The sequence below is a fragment of the Camelus ferus genome, chromosome 1 (assembly GCF_009834535.1).
Source record: "Camelus ferus isolate YT-003-E chromosome 1, BCGSAC_Cfer_1.0, whole genome shotgun sequence".
Taxonomy (NCBI): domain Eukaryota; kingdom Metazoa; phylum Chordata; class Mammalia; order Artiodactyla; family Camelidae; genus Camelus; species Camelus ferus.
The window spans coordinates 66,774,714-66,796,554 of NC_045696.1; the positions used below are offsets into that span (position 1 = coordinate 66,774,714).

Sequence of the window (21,841 nt, forward strand, 5' to 3'; positions counted from 1 at the left end):
TCTAAAGCCACTTCTCAGCAAGTTGATGATATCTAGAAGCCTTTCTATAATTCACACAAACATTAAATTGTTGGACACATCTATCTGCCACTTTGGTCTTGGGCGTTCTTTGATCAACCACTTAAAACCAGTCTCAGAGGTCTCCTCCCTTATATTTCAGCTTTATCCATGTTATAACACATTACAAAATAGACTCTGAAACAGAATAAGCATTCTGGTACCTTTTTCACTTTAAAAAGTATTTCCATGTTTTCTCAGAAAAGCTATATATACTTTTTTTGTTGTTGTCAACATTTTTTCATCAGAATCTCTTTGAACTAATTCAGGGCTCTGATATGTAGGTTTAGAGGCTTCTTTTGGGGGGAAAAAACGCTTGTAAATGTAATAAACATGTATGTATCAATACATTATGATTCATGATATAGAACCTGCATGTATAAACAAATTCAGCCCTTTCTTAACAAACGAGATTTTAATTTCTCTTTACACCTTAATGTGACATATCTTTCTTCAAAATAATGACTCGTAACTATCCTACACTTGCAGACTGCAAACAAAGACTGCAAAATCCTACGATTATGTGATTTCCCAGCGGCGTAATGCTCTGTGTTTTCTGAAAAACGCTCACACGAAGGACCTCCCCACAGCGTGAGGCGGGAAAGGACGCATCAGCGGAAACGGCTGGGAGCCCGCCGGAACGCCGGCCTGTGGTTCCCAGATCAGGCTGTGCCTCCTGAACGGCACTTTTCCTGTCTCTGGTTCGGTGTTAAGTATTCAAAAGCAAAATGCCCTTGGAGGACAGGGGAGAAATTTCCCGCCATCAATACGGAGCTCTAAGCTTTGATGAGGGGAGAAAGCCAGAGGGGTGATGGAGAAGAGCCCTGTACGCGGGGGTCGGGTTCAATGGCACGTGGGCGCCCAGTGCTCTTACCGTCCAGGTGGCTGACTTGGCGGTGCTGGACTGCTGGAAGGACACGTCGAAGCTGTGCGGGCCCGGGTAGTCGGTGTTGGAGGGGATGGCGGGCGACGGCGAGAGGGCGTCGAAGGTGGAGCTGGGCTGTGCGTAGGGCGAGGGCGCCGTGACGCTGTTCTGCGCGTGGTCTGTGTTGTAGGGGCTGGTGGACGAGGAGCCGTTCTGAATCTGCTGGTCCATGCTGTTCAGGAGCCCCAGGTTCGTGTACTGTGGCTGCGGGACACCCAGAAACCCCCACGTTAGCCATTTAAGCTGCAGATCATTGCTCCAAGAGAGACATCATGGGGTGCATGAGCTCACATTTGCATTCAAGATCAAACGGCCGATTTATGGTACATAGTTCAAAACACCAAGAGAAGCCCGCGGCGCGTGTGTCTGTTCTGGGATGCCCTGCACACATCACACAGCTTCATATGCAGCTTTTAGAGACTGTGATCTCCTCCAGAGCATTTGAAAGTAGATTATGTCATTTTCACAAACTGGGCAGAAAGAGCCAGCGCTCAGTAGCTGCTTATGAATTCTTCCAAATAAACAAATACCACCTGCTATTCTTTCTTTTTCCCTTCTGTCCTGGTATTCAGAATGAGGAAGACCACTGGACAGACATGTTCTAAAGGGGATTTAAGCATCAAATTGTTGTTTACAGAGCAAAATCGGTTGTTCTCCAAATTTCCTTTTAGTCTTGCAATTCTAAATTCTGTCCCAGGCTACCATCTTCCCCTCAAGAACCGGGTTCATGAAGACTGGAGGGGAATGGGTAGCAGGGTTAGGGAGAGGCAGTATATATTTTAAAAGATAACATGCTAATATATCATCCAGGCACGGCCTAATTTTCCATCTGTTCTATTTTCTTTGGAGCAGTTTATTATTTTCTAAAGTAGAATATGTGTAAGAGAAATTTTGTCTGGTTATGATTAAAATTCTATATTTGGTATAATTCAGAAATACATTAGTTCATACAAATTCTCTGTCAGATGCTTTTATTTCTTCCAGAAGAGACGCAGAATAGGTTCTCAGTAAGACATTTATGGAACGAATGATTTAACTTCTCGTTTCATCAGCCAAAATCTCTTTACTGTATTACTCTCGGAGAGGGGAAGTGATTCGCTCAAGCATCAGCTAATTAGCAAAGAGTAAGGATTTTGAAACCAAATTTTCTGATTCTGAATCGAGGGCCCTGCCCACACCATCACACCTGTCAGCTTGATCAGATAATTCAAGCCATTCCTGAGTCAAATTGGACACATTGCCAGAAGGGGCCACCTGCCTGGGGTACCGTTTTCCCTTTGTAAAACCTTCTGACACAAGGAAACCTCATTGTTTCTTCAAGTTAGAGATGGGAGAACAAATCAAAAGCAAGAAGAAGAAGGGAGTCCTGTTAGTACATATTTTATAAAGGAAATAAGGAGTCTGGCTCTTCAACTGAAATACAACTCTTGGGGCTAGGGTAGTATAGCTCAGAGGTAGAGCACATGCTTGGTGTGCTCAGGGTCCTGGATTCAATCCCCAGTGCCTCCGTTAAGGGGAAAAAGTAAAGATTATAATAAAAAATTTTAAAAAGAAATATAACATTGAGAGTCCCAGATATAGTCAAACTATGGTGAAGAGCAAACTCACAAAGGAATTGATGTTTGAAAACAATTTTAATTGAACTTTAAGCATAATAAAATTATTTTACTAAACTTTAGGTATTCCACATGGGGAGGAGAAAGGACTCTTCCATTCCATTCAGTCCAGGGAGCATCTGTCTAAATGTTAACAGTCGCATGCCCATTCCATTACATTTATATATTCGAATTCCACTGCTGAATGCCATGTCCCCATTTGCTCTTCAAATAACAATTAATCTCTTCACATTTATCCCCCTGCTGACAAGAGCAGCTGTCAGTCTGGCCTTCTCTCCCCTCTAACTTCTACGGCTCCCATTCCTCTCCTCCCCCCTAACTTCAGCTTCCCCTCTTGACAGGTGAGGCAAACTGCAGGTGAGACAACTAGGAGAGAAAAAACTAAAACCCGAGGCCCTGGCTGAATGAAAGCTTTGAGGTGTCCAAGCCTGCGGCAACAGTCCAGGAAGGGGATTGAAAAGAAATTATTATTTGTGTGCAAGTTAAGAGTCAGTCTACCAAGCACTCCTGAGCATCCTGTAGGAATCAGATAATGCTCCCGGAGGCACGTGCTTCCCTACAGCAGTACAATTAGGGAGGCAGCCGGCCCTGACGAAAGGGACAAAGAAAAGCGCCCAGCACTTTCTCACAGGCAGTAAAAAGCCTGTCTGTCGGGCCATCCCTCTCCTCCTTCTAGCTACACAGAATGGAACTTCAGCTAATTGTGGGCTTGGATGAGAACAAAGAACCATGGCCCTTTGAATCTTTTTTTTTTTCAATATATGTCAAGAGAAAAGTCTGGGGACACAGCTTTAAAACCCAGTGAGTAAACATTCAGTGCTTCTTGAAGGACTGAAGAGAAATGGGACAAACTATGGTTACCAAAGGGAAAGAGGGAGAGGGATAAATTAGGAGCTTGAGATTAACGGATACACGCTACTATAGATAAAATAGATAAACAACAAGGACCTACTGTAGAGCACAGGGAACTATAGTCGATATCTTGTAGTAACCTATAATGGAAAATAATCTGAAATATATATATATATATATATATATATATATATATATACACACACACACATACACACACACATATATATGCATGTATATGTATGTATACATATAACTACTTTGAACCACTTCACTGAACACCTGAAACTAACATTGTAAATCAAATACACATCAATAAAATATAAAATTTAAAAAAGAGAGAGAAATGGGAACTCTATTTACCTCAGAGGTACAAAGATGACCCCTTGGGACAGCAGTAAGACTGGACATATTGAGCGGCACCAAAGAAGTGGAAATCTTATTTCAAGTCATTAATAACATTAATATGGGAGTTGAGGGCTATGCCTTTAAATGCCATAATTTTTAATCCCACATAGTTCGGGTGAAATATTTTACTGGACAACAATGAGGGTTTGCCTCCAATGCTGACATCTCAATTTACATAACGTAAAGCTGGAGCGCTCAGGTTTGGGCAAAAAGCTGCTTGCTCTTCAAGATAAAAATAGGAAAACATATTGCAATTTAAGCTTTTCTCAAATTTTACTTTGGAGAAACAAAATCTAAGCAGTAGACTCAATTGTCTTTGTAAAAGAGCAGGAACCAACACCACCTTGCAGTTAACTAACCTAAAGCACAGACAGTGAACCCACCAAAGGCAGAATCGTGTGACTGGAAATCTACGTGGATACATTTCATAGCTTTATTCAAAAATCAATGTCAGAAACCTGTCATAGGAAACGGTACTTTTGAAGTCAGTTTAAAAAGCATTTCAGTAACAACAAAGGCAAAAGGTTCTTATTTGCTTATTTCTTTGATTTGAAGAGAGTGGACATGTTGACAAAGTACAATTGGAGGCCAAGGGTGGACCAACCTAGCCAAGAGGAACAAGGGTTAGAGAGGCAGGACGAGCGAAATAATTCACATGGCTCATTGCAAAATGATGCAAACGCAGGGCCTCTTGTTCATAAATTATTAAGAGTTTCAACATGGTGACAGAAGAGCCTTAAACAAAGCACGGGGCCCTTTCCTGACCGCACACCAGGTTAATGTGAATAACATTTATTTCTTATTTTCCACCAAAGTGAAGCTGGTGAGGTGAAGGAAGCAGTACTTGTGCCCTTTGTTTACGGTCAGTAATTAATCCATAAACACAGAAGGGAGAACTCTGTGTTGTGCTGGGATGCTAATGAGATGCCTATTTCTAGTGACAGGTAAGATAGGGTCTCAGAAGTGAGAACATACCACTCATAAAAGTAACAAAAAGTACCCTGAGAAGAACTCTGTGGGGTACCAGACGTCCCATGTGTTTCTTATGTCACAAAAGCTATTAGCACATTTGAAATGTAATAGGAAGTAGATAGTCCCTTTCTAACCACAAGGTATCCTGATCCTGGAATAACCTTAAAACACTTTATAGACACTCCATGTATGAATAGATGAAAAATGTTTTATACCAACCCTAATGTGTCTGAAAGAGGAGACGGTCTTCTTTCCACAAAATATAAAAGATAAGGATGAACATAATTTGTCTGATAGCTATTATAAGCCTGAGAACTAATATAAGACTGGATTCAGACAAATGCTTCATTTCCTATAAAATAACTTTGAAATAGAAGGCTCATTGCTTGGATCCTGGAAAATTACCAACATCTGTAGCTGGAATGTATTCGCGTTCATCGCAGATTTGCTGATCTGACCACAGAAAGGATGAAACACACCTGGGTCACAGAGACTTACCATGCTCCAAGCAATCACAGAAGCCCCTGCGGGTGTTCTGAAACAAGGAGCTGGTCTGGTGAGTGCGGGGATCCCCCGGGGCTGAACCTCAAATCACTTGCTTTCACCATTAGGAAAGAGCAAGTGTATAACTACCGTGTCCAAGCACAGAAGGAGTGTTTTCTTGTTTTTGTTTGTTTGTTGTTCTCCTCCCATAAGTTCTTTTGCATTCTCATAGGCATCTACAGACCCTGATTTATTTCTTCACTCAACTTCAATTTGCACATTTACAGTTAAAATGGCAGTACAGACGATAGAGTTCTCCTGACTGGTCATCGTTTTAAAAGTGTCCTATAAATGTGACCTCTTTAGTTTTATTTTATTTTTCTTTCCTGGATTACATTGGTTGATGATCTTAAATTTTGAATATATTATAGGCCTGAATCTTCTTCTTGCTCAGCAATAATGTGTATCAGTATATAGCACTGTAAACAAAACTCAATATTGAATACCTGGGTTTAGACCCTCTTAAAGTTGGTAATGTAATTACTTTCCTATAAAATAACTAAACATCCAAAAAGAATTCCAATCAAGCCATATGACCAGTGCAGTGAAACAAGAACATAGATATAATTTGCAGTTCTGAAAATCTCTCTCCAATTTTTCTGGCTCAGAGAAATTGTGTAAGTTCTTTTTCCTGGACATTACTATCTGTAATAGCTAATTTATGGCAACAATAGCTAATAATATATGACAAGAGATTAGTAAAATATGGGAATGAGGGCCATATTAGGCAGAGAAGAGGTTACTTTTGGGATATATAATCCATTTATTTACCTCAATTTAAATGGACCTGTGTCACAGGAAACAGTAACTTGCCCAGATTTCATTTGAAAGAAATTATATTGCTAATCCTTGACTGACTGTTAGAGGTGGCTAGGGAACTGAGCAGTCTTCAGCACTCCTTTTCTTCCTGAATGAATTCTAGTAATGCAGAACTCTGAACTTGGACTTTGTGACATGGGGTGTAAGTCCCAAAGCTGCCACTAATGTGCTATATACCCCTGGGCAAGGTACTTAAACAACCTGGACCTTATTCTCCTATAAAGTAAGCAGTATAAAATTTAAGAGGTTGAATCTGATGATAAAACAGAACTGGTGCACTAGTTCTAACATTCTTAGGGTTGTCCATTCTCATGTACAACACTGTTTAAAAATAATGCCATGAGAGTGCTTTCAAAAAATGAGGCGCCTGGTTATTTTTTTCCTTTGTACAGATTTGCCAGACTGCACCTACAAATCCAAAATGTTTCAGGCAGAACATGTAGTTTCCTCAGCCAATATAACCTTTCACCTCAGACTTCACGGAGGAGCTTTCTGAACATTCTAACCACCCCGCCCCGGGAAAAGAAAACAGTTTTCTTCATGACCCTGGCTTTGCAAAGCATTCATTCGATTATGCTCTAGCAGACAGTACTACATTTTTATCCCCAAATATTGGCAGGATAGTGACTTTTCACCAAGCACTGCCTTAGGGAGAAATGCTTGTCATTTTTTAGTCTTCTACCACCTGCCTCACCTCAAAGAATGATTGGTTTGTTTTATGCTAAAATTAAACACAATTGACTTAAAGTGCTCCATTTGAGGTCAAGAAGATATTTGTATTATAATGTCAAGTTAAAGCACCATCTTTCCACCTTAAGAATTTATTGAGCATCACATTTTTTCTCCCAGCCAGATTTTGTGAGGTATTTCATTTGTTCTGTCTTCCAAAGGATTCTGGAAAGTGAGTGTTTGGAGGTAAAATATATTCGTACCTTATAATGAACAAAATGTAAAACTAAAGCATTTAAATGCACAAACCTAGAAAGACAGCCTGCGAAGAGTTTACTAGAATGTTTTATGTTTTGATACAAAGTGTCAAGATTCCTTTGAGGTCCAAGATTCCATAATTTAGGAGAGAGCTCCCTAAAAGCTCCAGTCAACACTGACAAGGGCAGGAGAGACAAATAAATTCAAAGTTGATTAATCAGGTAGACAATAGTGTCAACAAATATTAGACATAGCACTTGCAAAGCCAGGAAGTGTGAAATGCAGTGAAGCTAAAACTCAAATCCAAATACAGCTACTCTGTGTAGAGCTCAATTAAGGAAAAATAGCTCGGTGGGAGAGTGCTTGCTTAGCATGCACAAAGTCCTGGGTTCAATCCCCAGTACCTCCATTAAAAAATAACAATAATAATTTAAAGGTAAATAACAAATAAACCTAATTACCTACCCCCAAACAAAAACAAACAAAAAAAGCAAAAAAAAAAAAAAAAAGCAAAAAAAACCTTTACCGTCTATGATTTCATTAAGTGCTCCCTTCTAGTAATAATGACAAATGAACAAAATTATAATCATGAGCATCTCAATTCTAAAAGAAACTGACATCACCATTACACACACCAAGGAAGCACTGGGCTTAGCAGAAAGCAGAAAGGTATAATTTTAGTATTCAGTAATTCCTGATCCAGATAATAGGAAAAGTATATATAGTTTCAGTTCTTTAAGTCAGACTAGGAATTATTTATTAAAAATGGCTCAAAAATATGTTTCAGGAAATTTTTAATCTATAAAAAAATCCCTGTTTTAATAGCTTTTAAAGCAGACTTGGTAATGTTAAGAGAATAAACTACACAGCAATGAAGCTCTTTAGTGAAGGTTATGCCATCTATAAAAGCAGGCAACTGTGATTTTTAGAAACTCACCAATAATGTTTTGTTGGTTTTCAAAGTGAGTTTAAAATCTAAACATAATTTTGATAATGTATCTGTCTAGACCATATCGGAAATTATGACTTTAAAGCAATGAGGTGGTTAAATGTGGTTAACATTTTATCATAGGAGATAGCTTTGCTCCCCATGATATGAAACTGAAGACATACTAAAAATAATGGTGACTATCAAGATTTTAAAAAATCTAAACCATATTTAGCATCCACATTCAATCCTCTCCAAAAAGAATATTAGCTATTACTATTACTACAAAATTCTTTGAGTCTTTACTATGTTCCTTATAGTGTTTAAGTGCTCACTTAATCCTCCTGAACTAGGTGGAATTATTATCCCAGGTTTTATACATACTTTATAGACGAGGAAACTGAAGTTCCACAAGATTAATTGCTCGTGGTAGTAAGTGACAGAGCTCAAACGGGAAACCAGTAAATCTGGCTCAAGAACCCACTTTCTTAAGAATCCTTCACTCAGAGTCACTCAAACTTCTGCCTGGAATTTTTATCTAAGAGTTACACTCAGTGAAAGCATGCTTCTTTTATATCTAAAGGAAACATTTTCCACTCAATAAAGACAGGATATAAAACTTCAACCGTTCTTAGAATGTGTTATTTGCCAAGAGTTAAGAGACTCAGCTCCTTGGAGCTACACCGGCAACTCCCTGAAGATCTGACCACATCACCTTCATGCTTGAACACCTGGACCTGATTCCTAATCTCTTAGAATAAAAGCCCCAAATCTTTAAGTGGCCTCTGTCACACTATTTGAAACCCTCCTCTTTGCTCACTGAAGAACAGCATTGCTTCCGTTTTTCAAAGGCAACCTCCTTCTGTCCTCAAGCCTTTTGCCCACGCCAGCTGTTTCCCATCTCATCTTTCAGTTTTAGCTTCAATGCCATGTCCAATAGAAGCCTTCCTTAACTGTCCAGAGGGTTATTCTTCTTTGTTTCACATTGTCATGGCACAGTAATTTTTCCCTTTGCATCACACACATTATCATTGAAACTAATTATCTGTATAAATACTTTGTAATGTTGGTCTTCTCTGCTAGACCAAAAATTTATGAGTGATTGTATCTGGCTGGTTTAGTGCTGTTGTCTTGTATCTGAAACAGTATCTAGGACATAGTAGATGTTCAGGAAATATTAAAGAATTAAATGCAAAACACTTCAAAATACAAACACCTTCAGAAAGTCTCTCTTTTATTCTAACACAACTAAGCATTGCTTTTGTATCTGCTGAAGTTAAGTCTGTCTCCAAATCAGAGTCACTATTTTACATACTACTGCCAGGTGAATGTCACAGTGCATCTCCAAATACTCACTATGACCTTCACTTTGTGTTTTGATTTGTTTTGGTAGGTGGGAATCGTGCTCTTAGCTTCAGCTTTTATGGGAACCAGTAGCAGCATAGCCAGTCCTGTCACTCACAAGGCAATGAGTAATCCTTGGTAGCTCACACCTAGCTGGGAAGTTTGTTAACGAGCTTCTACTTCCTTAAAACAAACACATACACATTTTTGTGCCAAGGCAGTGTTTCTTACCTGATGGTCTAGATTTTGTATCTGATGCATCTAGGTCAGCAATAAGAATCCAAATCTTTGTGGTCATATAATTACTTACTTCCTACGGATAGTGCTCATGGCCAAATACAGGTTGCTTTGAAAAAAACAAAACAAAACAAAAAAACACCCAGAAACAAGCTTAGAGGAAGATGTTAGTTTCTGGTACACAGGCCACAAAATCGGTCCCTCCCTCTCTAATTTTCATGATTTTCTGCCCAGTTAGCTAGAACTCAGTTTAGAAAAATGCTGTAATTAAGGGATTACAAATGCATGTTTTGAGGAACTGAGATGGTAGTTTCAGACTTCCAAATGGTTTCTTGTAAATGGTCTAAATTCATGACTTCATTTCCCAGAGTTTATAACCCCCCACCCCCAAAATACAGGTTGAAACACTAGCCTTTATTTGCAAATGGAAGACTAAAGCATGAAATAAGGGCCACACTGCTCAGTCGTACTATTCCATACATATGCAAATGAGGAACACTGGTTCCTAAATTCTTGCTTTTGCTTGTCAAGTTCTTTGCTGATTGCTACATTTTTCATTATATTTGACTTTTATAACATTTGCTTCATTTTTAACTGCAAAATAAAACCAAAATTTCCAGCCATGCCAGAGTCATGCCTTACTTTGAAAAGACTCTCATTTATTCATTTCATTCTACTTACTCCATTAGGAAAGTAACAATCAATCAGTTTAATAATTACAACAGTTCATTAGTGTGTTATTGAAACAGAAAAAAAAAAAAAAAAACCATGGGTCACCATTTTTAAGAACAAAACGACTTAAAGTTTTCTCAGACATCTTTTAGAAATAACACTATGGAAAATAAATGTGAAAGTGTTTGCAAATCATCAAGCTTCTTCCCCCAGAGCAAACCACTCACATCCCTGGTGATGCTCAAGAGACATCAGGGGACAAAATGAATCCAGGGAACAGTGTGGAAGCAAGTAAACACTTTTACAAAGGGACTGCAATGTAAGATAAAAATCTAATCGGTTCAGTTTTGTAAAAAAAAATCAAACACATTCCCTGTCCTCCCAGGTAATCAATTAAGCGAAAGCAGCACCCTCTACACTGTTTACCTCTGTTAAGAGAACAAGTCATTCCTTACTCAGGAAACTGCCCTGTCTTTTAAAAACTTTCTTGCCACTTGAAGTACAATGGAAACAAATACCTGAGCTCATTGAAAAAAAAAAAAAAAAAAAAGGAAGAAAAAAAAGACTTGCAAGATGTCAGGAAAAACCATATGATTCAGAACATACAGGTGGAGACCAGGCTTGTACAATGTGTGTAATGGCGTTGCTTCCTGCTCAGATCAGTTACCAACAGCCATTTCTGCAGGTATGTACAATATGCCCTATTTTTATCTGAAGATACCCCTTCAAGCAGCAGCAACAGACACATGCCTCCGCTGCATTCAAGAACATTATTTGGTGACCTCAGGGAGGATACAGAGATAAATACCACAGATCGTCTACCCTCCAAGAGTTTCCAGCCTAGAGACTGAGAGAGCAATGAAGGAAGCAGTAAGAAAGAGTTCAGAGGAAGCAGGAGTTATTCTGAATGGGGGAAGGGGTGGCATCTAAGACATTCTTAAGGGTGAAGCAGTCCCCCACCCCAGCAAGGCCTTAAAAACTGGAAGGGATTTGACCTGAAGATAAATAGGTTGGGGGAGGGGGGCAGTAGGTTGGGAGCATAGAAGGAAGGCAGGGAAAGTGACTTCTCGGAATTCTCGCTAGTCTGATTTTCAGGCTTCCAAGCACTTTGGGATTCTCTACTGAGATAATTTCCCAGGCCTAAGGCTGATTATGGGCTTTCTGCTTTATCCAGTGTTACCCTTTCTCTCTGTGTAGAGCTTGCGGTGTCCTCAACTGTAGTCTGTGACAGAGTCTCACATGGTCTATTGCAAAGTAATCAAGCCATTCCCAAAACATCTGATGTTGCCCTTTGAGAGGGTAATGGTTTTCCTTTTAATTCTGATTCCATCAAGAGACTGACACTAATCCAGACTGATTTGAGTAAACAGGGCATATTCCCCTATTGTCTCTGTGATCTGAGAAAGAATGAACTTGAGAAAGATCACTGCCTGGATTGGAAGTGGCCCCTTTGGGTGTTTTGTGCAAGCTTGAAAGGAAAAAGCAAATGCCTGTGCAGAGTTCTTTCCAAGGCAGGCTCTCTTTGGGGGTGGTAATTCTCATAGGGGTATTACACTAAACTGCACCTATTAGTGGCTTTAGCACCAATGAGAAAGTAGAGCTATTTCTTTTGTAGTGTTTCCAGAAGAGCTGACGAGAGTGTTTTATAAATTTCCGCCTCTGGCAACACACCACAGCTTGACTCAAAATCCCCTCTTTCAGCTTTTATACAGAAATTTTTTTTTCTCTTCTTTTTCCATTGCAGACAAGATGGACTTCAGATGCCCAGTTTTGCATAAGATACCGGTGTTCACTCTACACACAGGCACTGATATTCCAAAAATGTTTTATTGTTGCCAGTTACTCCCTTCCCTAGAACGCACGCGTGCTACACCTTAACACCAGTTACTGAATTTTAAATTGACAGATAGCTATTATCCGGAGAAGCTCTCTCAGAATTTACATGGCAGTGAAATTCTACTTTGTCTTTGGAAAAGAAACGAAAACAGAATGTATAAAGTTAGTCATTATCAAACATGAAATAAACTTAGCAATAAACTTAGCAATAAGAAATTTCTAAGATTTTGAGGGAACAGAAAATGGAAAGGAGTGCTTTGGGGACAGGACAGGTGTGCTCTACTACCAGATCAAATAAAAACACCCAATGCAGGGATGTATGAAGTACTGCTTCTGCAAAGACTCTGCAGACACTTCAGGTAACTACTGTTTTTCTGCAAAGGAGGTTGTACAGCAATGTGGTAGTTTGTGAAACTTCACTGTTTCCCCTGTTTTTGTCAAGTTAAAAGCAGAACAAACCACATTTCAACATTGGATATTTTTAAAATTCACTCTGTTAGTAGAGGGTTAGTGGTGTGGTAGGGACAAGAAAGGAATGAGATACGAGCTTGGATATCCCCCCATTTCTCATAGAGCCTCCTTCTCCCTCCTACCCACACCCTTTGCCTTTAAATCAACCACTAAGCTTCCTGCCCCCTGAAGCTCCCCTCACCGACCCCACCATTATCTCTCTAAGTGCCTATATTTTCTTCCTGGGTGAGATGGAAGTGATGCAGGAAGTTGTGGAAGGAGACAATGCTAATATTTAAGTAAAGATTTGTCTTCCCCCAATATTTCTGTTCAAATCTTAAATGAAAAGGCGGATCCTTGTCCAAAGTGTAATTTGAAAAAAAGCTATGGTAACGATTCTTTTAATTTGATGCCCCAAGATACTGAATTTTTATTGTTGGTGATTTTGGCTAAATTTGGGGGAGGGGGCTGTTTGATTCTTAAATGATACATTCATATTTACTTCTGCTCTGATATTTCCCCGTTGGGTTCTCATCTTAAACAAATGTCGCACTTGGCATATTGTGTCACATTTAGCTCCAGAATTACTATCTGCTTTTAGAGCAGTGACTGGAGCAGAGTTTTCTCATTCTGAATCTAAGATGACTATTTAATAAATAAAGTTCCTCCTCATTAACAGAGAATTTTGTTCCCAGTTTTAAGAATGTAATTAATTACCAAGTCTTTACAAGAGTGAGACACTGCATCTGTCTCTACAGAGGTCTAAGGAATGGGAACAGGAAACACTTAATTTTCCCCATACCAAGCAAGCATTTGGGTGATTTTTCTCCCTTCCTGCAGGATTGACACGTGTCCCTTCTAGAGCATGTAGATAAAGTTTTGAATCTCAGGTTCTGAACACTGCCCATACTTTCAAAATACGCATGGATTCTAGCTCGTAGTGAGACAAAAGCCTTTACCATTTTTTTTTTTTTAGCTTTCCACTTTGACATACCTATTAAATATAGATCAGTATTTAAATCAATATTCTCTTTGCAAGTCAGTATATCATGTGCTTTCATTTGGTCCTATGCAGTTGTTCTTTGTATTTCTTAATTAATTTTCTGTCTTCTACCCAGAATGACCTTCCTTCCTTCCCCCTGTGGCTAAATTCTGGTTCTCAAACTATGTGAAATATTACCTTCGTCATGAACAGTTTGACCCATTTCATGGTCTTGGAGAGCCTTTGGTGTCTCTTACCATATTCTGTTTTATACCAGAGTCACTTATGAATACCTCATATACACACTAGGATTGTGAATTCTCAGAGGCCAGTGGCTGCAACTTTGTTATTTTTGCTTTACTTACAGTGCCCAGCACCAGCACCATGACTGCACTTAATTAGTTCTCAGTAAGTGTCGAGCTGTAAGGAAATGCTTTTTTTTGTAAGGGAAATAATCTAAATGATTTGTGGTTGGGATAGGAAAATCACTGTAACTAGTTTACAGCCAAATATATACTACCTTTTTTGGGGTGGAGGGAGGTTGGGGAAAATACTGAAATAAACAGTGGGTCTTTATTTATAGGATGACTATATACTTTTATCTTCTAAGCGGAACACTTTTGAAAGAAAAAGGGGTGCTATTAATAATTAGATTTGAACAGCATGTGTAAATAAGGACAAACCAAGACCAGTGGGTCCCAACTTATCTATGGCAGGAACCACAGCTGTTAAAAAGAGCTATGGGCAGAGAAAACAAAAGTTGCATGAGACTTTGGAAATGATCCCTTTCTGCCCCTCCAAAGGCTCCAGAGACGTGACGGATGTTCTTGCAAAGCAAGCAGCCAATGTGCAATGCAGAGAAATGCATTTTTATACTCGTAGGCAGTCCTGAACAAAGGCAGTTACCTTCCCCAAGTGCACCCTAGTACAGCTCCAACTATACCATTACTCCATTTGAAATTCTTCTGGGGTTTATCATTGCCACTACAGAGAACGTGTCATGGCACTCCGTGAGCCACTCTACCTTACATTTCTGCCTTTACTTTCTATTTTCTAATTCTTTCATACTTCCAGTTCCATCAGAACTAGTTGGCATTTCTGAGTACACCAGTAGTCACCCCACCTCTGCTGATGCTTGCTGCTTCACCCGAGATCCTCCTTCTCGCTTCTGTTTCTAAAGCTTTAGAAAGTCCTACCTGTCCTTCTGAGAGTAGCTGCATCACACAGATACAGGTGGACTTTCATGATCCTCCTGCTTCAAGGTTCTTTCTCTTTGATCCTTTATATTACCTTGCTCACACTTCTCATATGACACTAAAGATCTGTCCTCTATTATAACTGTCCTGTATCTATTCATTCCCCCAGGAACTGTAAACTGTACAACTGTGTCTTACTTGGTTGCATTTATTTAAAAAGAGTAAGTCAGTCCTTTTTCTAACCTAAGTTTCTCCTCCTCAATAATATTCTTCATGAATATTGATACATTTCGACTTACTTAAAAGGTATAAGTGCAAATTATAAAATGTTTACAGAGTTAACCCACTAATAAGCTACACTTCCCTGTTACTTTGTGCCTCCAAATTGTGTTTTTAGGAGAAGATTTGGAATGAAATTTATCCCTTAACCCTTGGATCAACTGTTGTAACTTGACACTTCAATGCATTCTCTTTCAGAACCCAAATCAACTCTCCTATGGAATATCCTTCATAGGCAACTCATTCCACTAAATTGGCACTGGACAATACTGCTGTATCAGTCATCTAGTCATCTGACTTTTTTCTCATAATGTATTCAAAAGAAAATTCTGAGTCCATTGGCCTTGGAGGAAGTTTCATCTTCAAGATAGTAAGACTTTAACGGAAATAACCAAGTTATTTTCCACTGAGGTGTCTTTTAGGTGTCTGCTCTTTCTTACTGACTGACATAAAACAATTAGGCATTGAAAATGCAGTCAGTGGAGGAAAAAGTTTAATTTCATACTGTTACTAGGAAGAGGAGGATTTTCACCCATCCCCCCCAACCCCACCAGCACAGATTCCCTCCCAAAGCAATTAAACGCACCTCAGTGAAAGCTTGGGTACATTTATGGTAACATATTTCTCAACTGTTTGACCCATATCTTTCCTTGATAAACAGAAAATCTCATGACTTCAAATACATACTCTCGTACTAGGGAGAGTACAGACTCTTTAATTCCTTATATGCTATTGTCTAGGAAAGTTTTAGCAAACTTTGTATTCAGGAAATACTAAGTAGTTTGATGGAAGAGCAACCAATATATTTTTTTTAACCAGCCATTCATTCACCCTTCCTACTGCACTCTCCACACCCCCATCGGGGATCACTGCTCTTCTAGAAAACAAAATAAACCAAACATGCTTTTTTCCTTATCTAGGTAAAGGAAAAGTGATTTATTATCACCGCTCATTTTTCCAATAGTAGTGAAGGAAAGTATGATCTGTGATCTGTGATCTAAGATCTCTTTCTCCCAGTCCCCTCTGGGCTTGAGGGCAACCACTCTGTAAAACACGTAGTGCATCTGCACAGCCGCAGCTGACACCTCGGCTGCGTCTGCAGCTTCTGCTCCTGACCCACAGCGGATTTCACCTACCCTGCTACACATCTCAGACGCAGCACAGCACGGGAGAGCTAAACATGCTACGTCTATTCACTATAAAGAGAAAAACCACTCCCATGGGAGACACCTGTGATTCAGCCCTTGGAAACGGTATTGGGAGAGGAAAAGACTATTTCCCTTGCCAAGGAGGTCACTTAACTGGCAATGACCAGGACTCCGAGAGCTCGCACTGCTGCCTCAGCGCTTTTCTTCCCCCTCACATCTCGATTTGCACATCAGTTCCTTCTGTAAACGTTTTTGGAGCACTTACCATGAATCACAATAGCCCTTTTAAGAGTGTCTTATATCCCTTTTGGTACTGAAGAGAAAAAGGTTAAGTAAATGGGACTCATTTTTATAGCTTTAGCTCTCTCAGCTACAGAAAGAGGAATCCTTAACCTCGATGTGTAAAATGAGGCGTTCCAGCACATGAGCCTTGAAGCCCTAGAGCAGCGTATCCCATTCACCAAAGTACCTTTCATCTTCATACAGAAGCCCAGATGGGGATTTTTAATAAAATGTCATCCTTTTAGGGAGGAGTCTGAGACTCTCTCTCTGTCACACACACACACACACACACACACACACACACACATTGAACCAAAATTTGATCTGTGAAGAATTTCCTTTCTTTGGCGCCTCACTCTCCTCTCCATGTCCGAGACCAGACCCAGAGGCTGTGTGTGCTTGCTTGAGGCCTCTTCATTGTGACCTAAGGGTGGAACCTTAAGTCGTGCCTGTTACATCCTGCTCGCTCCTTTCTCCTCCCTTCCGGACCCTTTCCTGTTCAGTTAACAGTTTCCCCAATTCCAGCTCTGCTTGGGGGAAAGCTCTGGAAAGTTGTGGAAAAGGAGAAAGAGGAGGAACAGTGTTCTTCTGTTGTTTTTCAGTTATCAGTCCAAGGAAGTTGCTAGCAAAATAAATTTTAAAATTATTTGAAATCAGAGAACAGGTTTTTGTTTCCTGACAGTTTTCACTCTCTCTAGGAGCAACATAACTTTTTATTCTTCATCTGCCCAATTTTTTTTTTAACAATTCTTGGATAATAATCATAAATGGCTGATTCTGCACTGACAGTTAGTTACCAATAAACGTTATCTGAAGGCGCATGCTAAAACATTGTAATTTTGGCAAGAAATTCCTGGATTCTTCAGGACCCTGTGGTCCCAGGCATTGCATATACCTAGACATAGACCTGCATTTCTACAAAGGACTAGATTTCAAAACACAACTCCCTGCACAAAAGAGAGCCAGTCTTGAGCAACTGAACGGAAATGAAGCCACGAAGATAACTCAGGAGACACACACTAGCAGAAGGGTATAAAAATCATGATGGAGAAAGACGCAGGAGGGTAGAGAAATTCCGCCATATTTTTTCATCGGCATCCTCTGTGTTCATGAGCAGCATTTTAAGAGAACACAGACAGCTGCTACCTCTCGAGCACTGACCACACGTTACCTGAAGTTCTGAAGAACACAGACTCATATAAAGCTATTTTCTTTAACCATGAGGAGGCCATACGTCCACGTACAGCATGACTCCTTTGCCTCTGTAAAAGCCACTCACTCCTACAAACACCTTCTAATCACTGTTTTCGTGCGTTGTTTTTTGTTTCATGAGAAATTGCCATTTCTTTCCACTTTGTATCAGCTTCATACTTTTCTTACAGATAGCGCTAACCCAACTGTGGCTTCTACCGTTTTATACTTAGACACACACAGATCCCAGCCTGCTTGTAAGTGACCGTGCGTGAAAGAGCTGCTGAACAAGCACAAAGTCACATACACTCTGAGCGGCAGAACATTTTTTTAATGCTTAAAACTGGACGACATCGGATTCAAGTTGAAACAAGATAATCATAAAAGTTACCTCCATTTAAAAAAAAAAAAAAAAACAACACAACTGCTTGGTAACATTTTAAGCTAACTCACAATATTAAAGCCAAACAAGAAACTCAAGTTTCTCCACTGAGGACAAGCCAGCCTGCTTGAATGTTTTAAAGGAAAATAGGCACTTCCTTTTCCTTCTGTAGATAACTCGATATTTCCCCTGCTATATTTACACAGTTCAGGTGTCTGGGCAATAGCATGGTCAATGGGAGAGCAGGCCCTGCTCTGCAGCCCGCTGGGGACGCCTCCTTGTGCCGTCCGCCTGGAGTCCTATGCACTTTGTTTTGATTTGTGAGGAGCTTGATTTCAGTGCTACAGTCTACTTTCCAAGCATTCACCTGCTAGCATTTTCAACAGAAACGCTGAACTGCCTCTCTCCACACTGCACACCCCCCCCACCCCTCCATCTGATTAGTGTCAACACAGCTGCCCTATTCTGAGGAATGTAAACTAATATTGTTGTTAGACCTCCCTCAACCTTAGGAAACTTCCTCAAAGCATTACAGTCTCTTCAGGATGTTTTTTTCTTATCCCTCTGCTCAGAGATTTAAATCCCTGAGACAAGCTTGTTGAGGAGGAATCAGGGAGGCGAACACCAATTCCTTAAATAAAATCCTATCTGCTAGGATCTACATTTACATGTATGCATGCATGAATATTTAATAATGCATCACCCCAGAATAACTCTGTCATTATAGAGGGAAAGTCGAAATCAATCACCAGATAACAGACACCTTAGTGAAGTCCCCTCAGGATCTCCGTGGGTCTCTGGACTGACAGAATTCAAAATGAAGTCGGCTTAAAAATCTCACCTGGTTATTTCGCAAAAAAAGCTTCATTTGCTTTTAGGATGAAGTCTGGAGAAAGAACTGAGAACTTAACTGAGACAAAATCAACTAATTTGTCTTACTGGTACAAGAATACCCAACAGAGGAGTCATTTCAGTGGATCTAACAATGTGATCTGTCTCTCACAGTCTGTTCTATACAAAGTGATTTTACAAACTCCTAAATATCAGGCTTCTTCACATACATAACATCACCCAGAAATTTTTCTCCTCCCTTTTCTCCTACTGTTTCATCTTCTACTCATTAAAAAAAAAAAAAAATCTAATAGTCACCGCAGAAAACATTAACCAAGAAAAAGAGATTCCTATACACATTTTGCCAAAACATTACATTGGTGACCGAGAACCACAAATATGTAAGCTTTTATGTCAAAAAATAGAAATGAAATAGCATCTCTAAATGGAGTGCCAAAATCTGAAAGCCTTACCTCACTAAATTGAGTCTGGGCATTGTTTTCCAGGTACAACATGTTAGCTGTAAGATTGATCAATGCCGCTGTCCTCTCTTCTGGCTCCAGGATTTTGCCAACCCCCCCACCCCCTCTGAGACCCTTACAGTAGGAGTCTACTAGGAAGATAACAGAACTCAAGTCCCTCTCTCTTTCTGTCCCTGTACATAATTTTAGGTTCCCTGATATATACCCAACTATAGGCATGAGGGGCGGGACTCTTCTCTTTACCTGTCCAATCCATCAACTTCCACCTGGACTCCTCCACTCCAATGGAGTGAGGCCTCTCCCATCTCATTAAGTAGTTAGAATTCCTTATCACCAATCTTTAAAAGAAAAAGAAAGAAAGAGAGGGGGAAAAAAAAAAGCAGGAGAGAGACAGACAGGTAAAACTTTCCCTTGTCTCTTTCATAAGAAAGTGCACTCTCTCCTGAAAACAAAATCTCCCCAAACAAACCACAAACCGTGCCACCACCAGGACTCACAGAAGGCGCTTCAGAAAGTTATTTTACACTCTGCAACTGAAAAGTAAAACTTTAGAGAAAGCTGTTGGAAACTGTTTTTTGTTGTCTTGTGTTTAACCTAGATGTGGAGTTGCCAGAAAGATTACACAAAGTCAGAAATTTGGGGAAGATACTCAAATCCATGCTTCTGTGTCCTGAACGTAAAAATTGAAATCCCCTGCCTGATAGGCGAAGCGTTTTCAGCTTATTCTCCCCAGAGAAATGCCAGTGGTTTCATACAAAGCTATGCCAACATAAACTGCTTGATTGTTTAGAGCCTGTTTCAATAACAATTTAAACCATTGGTCCCGCTAACTTGTAAAAACAAACAAACATCTATATTATGTACAGGAAACAGAAATCCTGGGAAAAGTGCCCATTTTTTTTTTTAAAGCCCTTGGAAAAACAACAACAAAAAAAAACCTGCTTCTTTCTATCATAATTTCTTGAGACGTGGAATCAATACCATAGCTTATCTATTTGAATATTTATTTCCTCTACCGTATCTAGTATCTAGTTTTTATTAATGTTCAAAGATAATATTTTTTATAAACAGGTAATAAATTACCAATGGAAAGAATAAATCTTAAAATGTGAGAAACCAAATAGCTTTTGCCTTAAACATATATTTACATAAATATATAGCAACATTCATATTGAATCTGGCCTTGCTTGCCATGATTTAGAGAAGATGAAGTGTACCCTGATGGTGATTGTGCGATTCACTAAAATATGCTCATTACTCTTGAGTACTCTATGTAATTCAGTTAGATTTATATCTAAACACCACTCCTCGACCCACATTTGGGAAGCCAAATTCCCACTGTCCTGCCTGAAAGTTACAACTGGCCAAGATATCTCTAAGAGAATATTTAGATTTCTTCTAAAGCTTGGAAGATTAGAAGAAAATTAGAAACCAGGATAGAATATCAACTTTAAAAATAAAGTGTGCAAATACATTCGTGACTTGGGATGTGCCTCCTCTTTACTTCACTTTTTGCATCCATAAATATGCATGCACATAAAGAATGATATGACTATGGTGTGATATTTATTTTAAAGACTCTAAGTTACTGGTAGGAATGTTTCTTTTTTTTTTGCAAAAAATAATTCAGTAATATCATTTGATCACAAGTGTCCAGGAATATGACAACACTGTAGTGCTACAAATTTATAGCAGACGTGATGTTCATTTCCTCACTGAATTATTGGGAAGATGGCCTCTTACTACCTGTAATTAACCAGATAAACACTGGCTACAAGGCCAAAAAAGAAAAAAAAGAAAAAAAAAAAGAAATAACTTGCAAAACGCAATTTAATTACACTATGTGTTTAAATTCAACACCCACTGACAGCTTCCGAATCCATAGCAGAAAGCAGATAGCTGTTTCCCTAATGCTGTGCTCTATCCCAGTGGTTCAAAAACTTGGGTGACCCTGAGAATCATCCAAAGTGCCTGTTTTTTTTTGTTTGTTTTTTTGGGGGTTTTTTTGGTGGCTGAGTAAGCCTTGGTAATAGTTCATTTATTTTATTTTATCTTTTAATTTTTGTTATTGAAGTATAGTCAGTTTACAATGTTGTGTCAATTTCTGGTGTACAGCATAATGTTTCAGTCGTACATACACATACATATATTCCTTTTCATATTCTTTTAAAAACAGACTTCTATACCTGGCCTCAGATCTACTGAATAAGACTTTCCAGGGAAATGGGCCCCACCTCTGCATTTTCGAATGAGTCAGGTTTGGGAGTCTGTCTGGAGTAAATGCTATTAGCACAACTGCCCAGAATGTCACTACTGGATTCTTTGTCACACTAATAAATTAGTGTCACCATTTGAACTAAATCTAGGACTCACAGTTTTAGACATTGATGATATTCTATCAAAATGTAAGCAAAAATCTTTCTCAAAGTCAGAAGATTCCCAGCAGGATTTGATGGATAAAAAAAAAAATCAAATTCTTTCT

The 21,841-nt window shown here is 39.3% G+C and overlaps 1 protein-coding gene across 9 annotated transcripts in view; it reads right to left on the bottom strand.

The window, feature by feature from the left end:
* Positions 1–21,841, bottom strand: part of TP63 (tumor protein p63) — a 207,709-nt gene that overhangs the window by 78,276 nt on the left and 107,592 nt on the right. For 8 of the 9 annotated variants that reach the window (XM_006188860.3, XM_014562700.2, XM_014562699.2 and 5 more), the window contains exon 4: positions 932–1,186. In XM_006188860.3, coding sequence (XP_006188922.1) covers positions 932–1,186 — 255 coding nt within the window. Of the gene's footprint in view, positions 1–931; positions 1,187–19,350; positions 19,546–21,841 lie in introns of those variants that run through there. The other variant, XM_006188861.3, reaches the window with a different exon arrangement.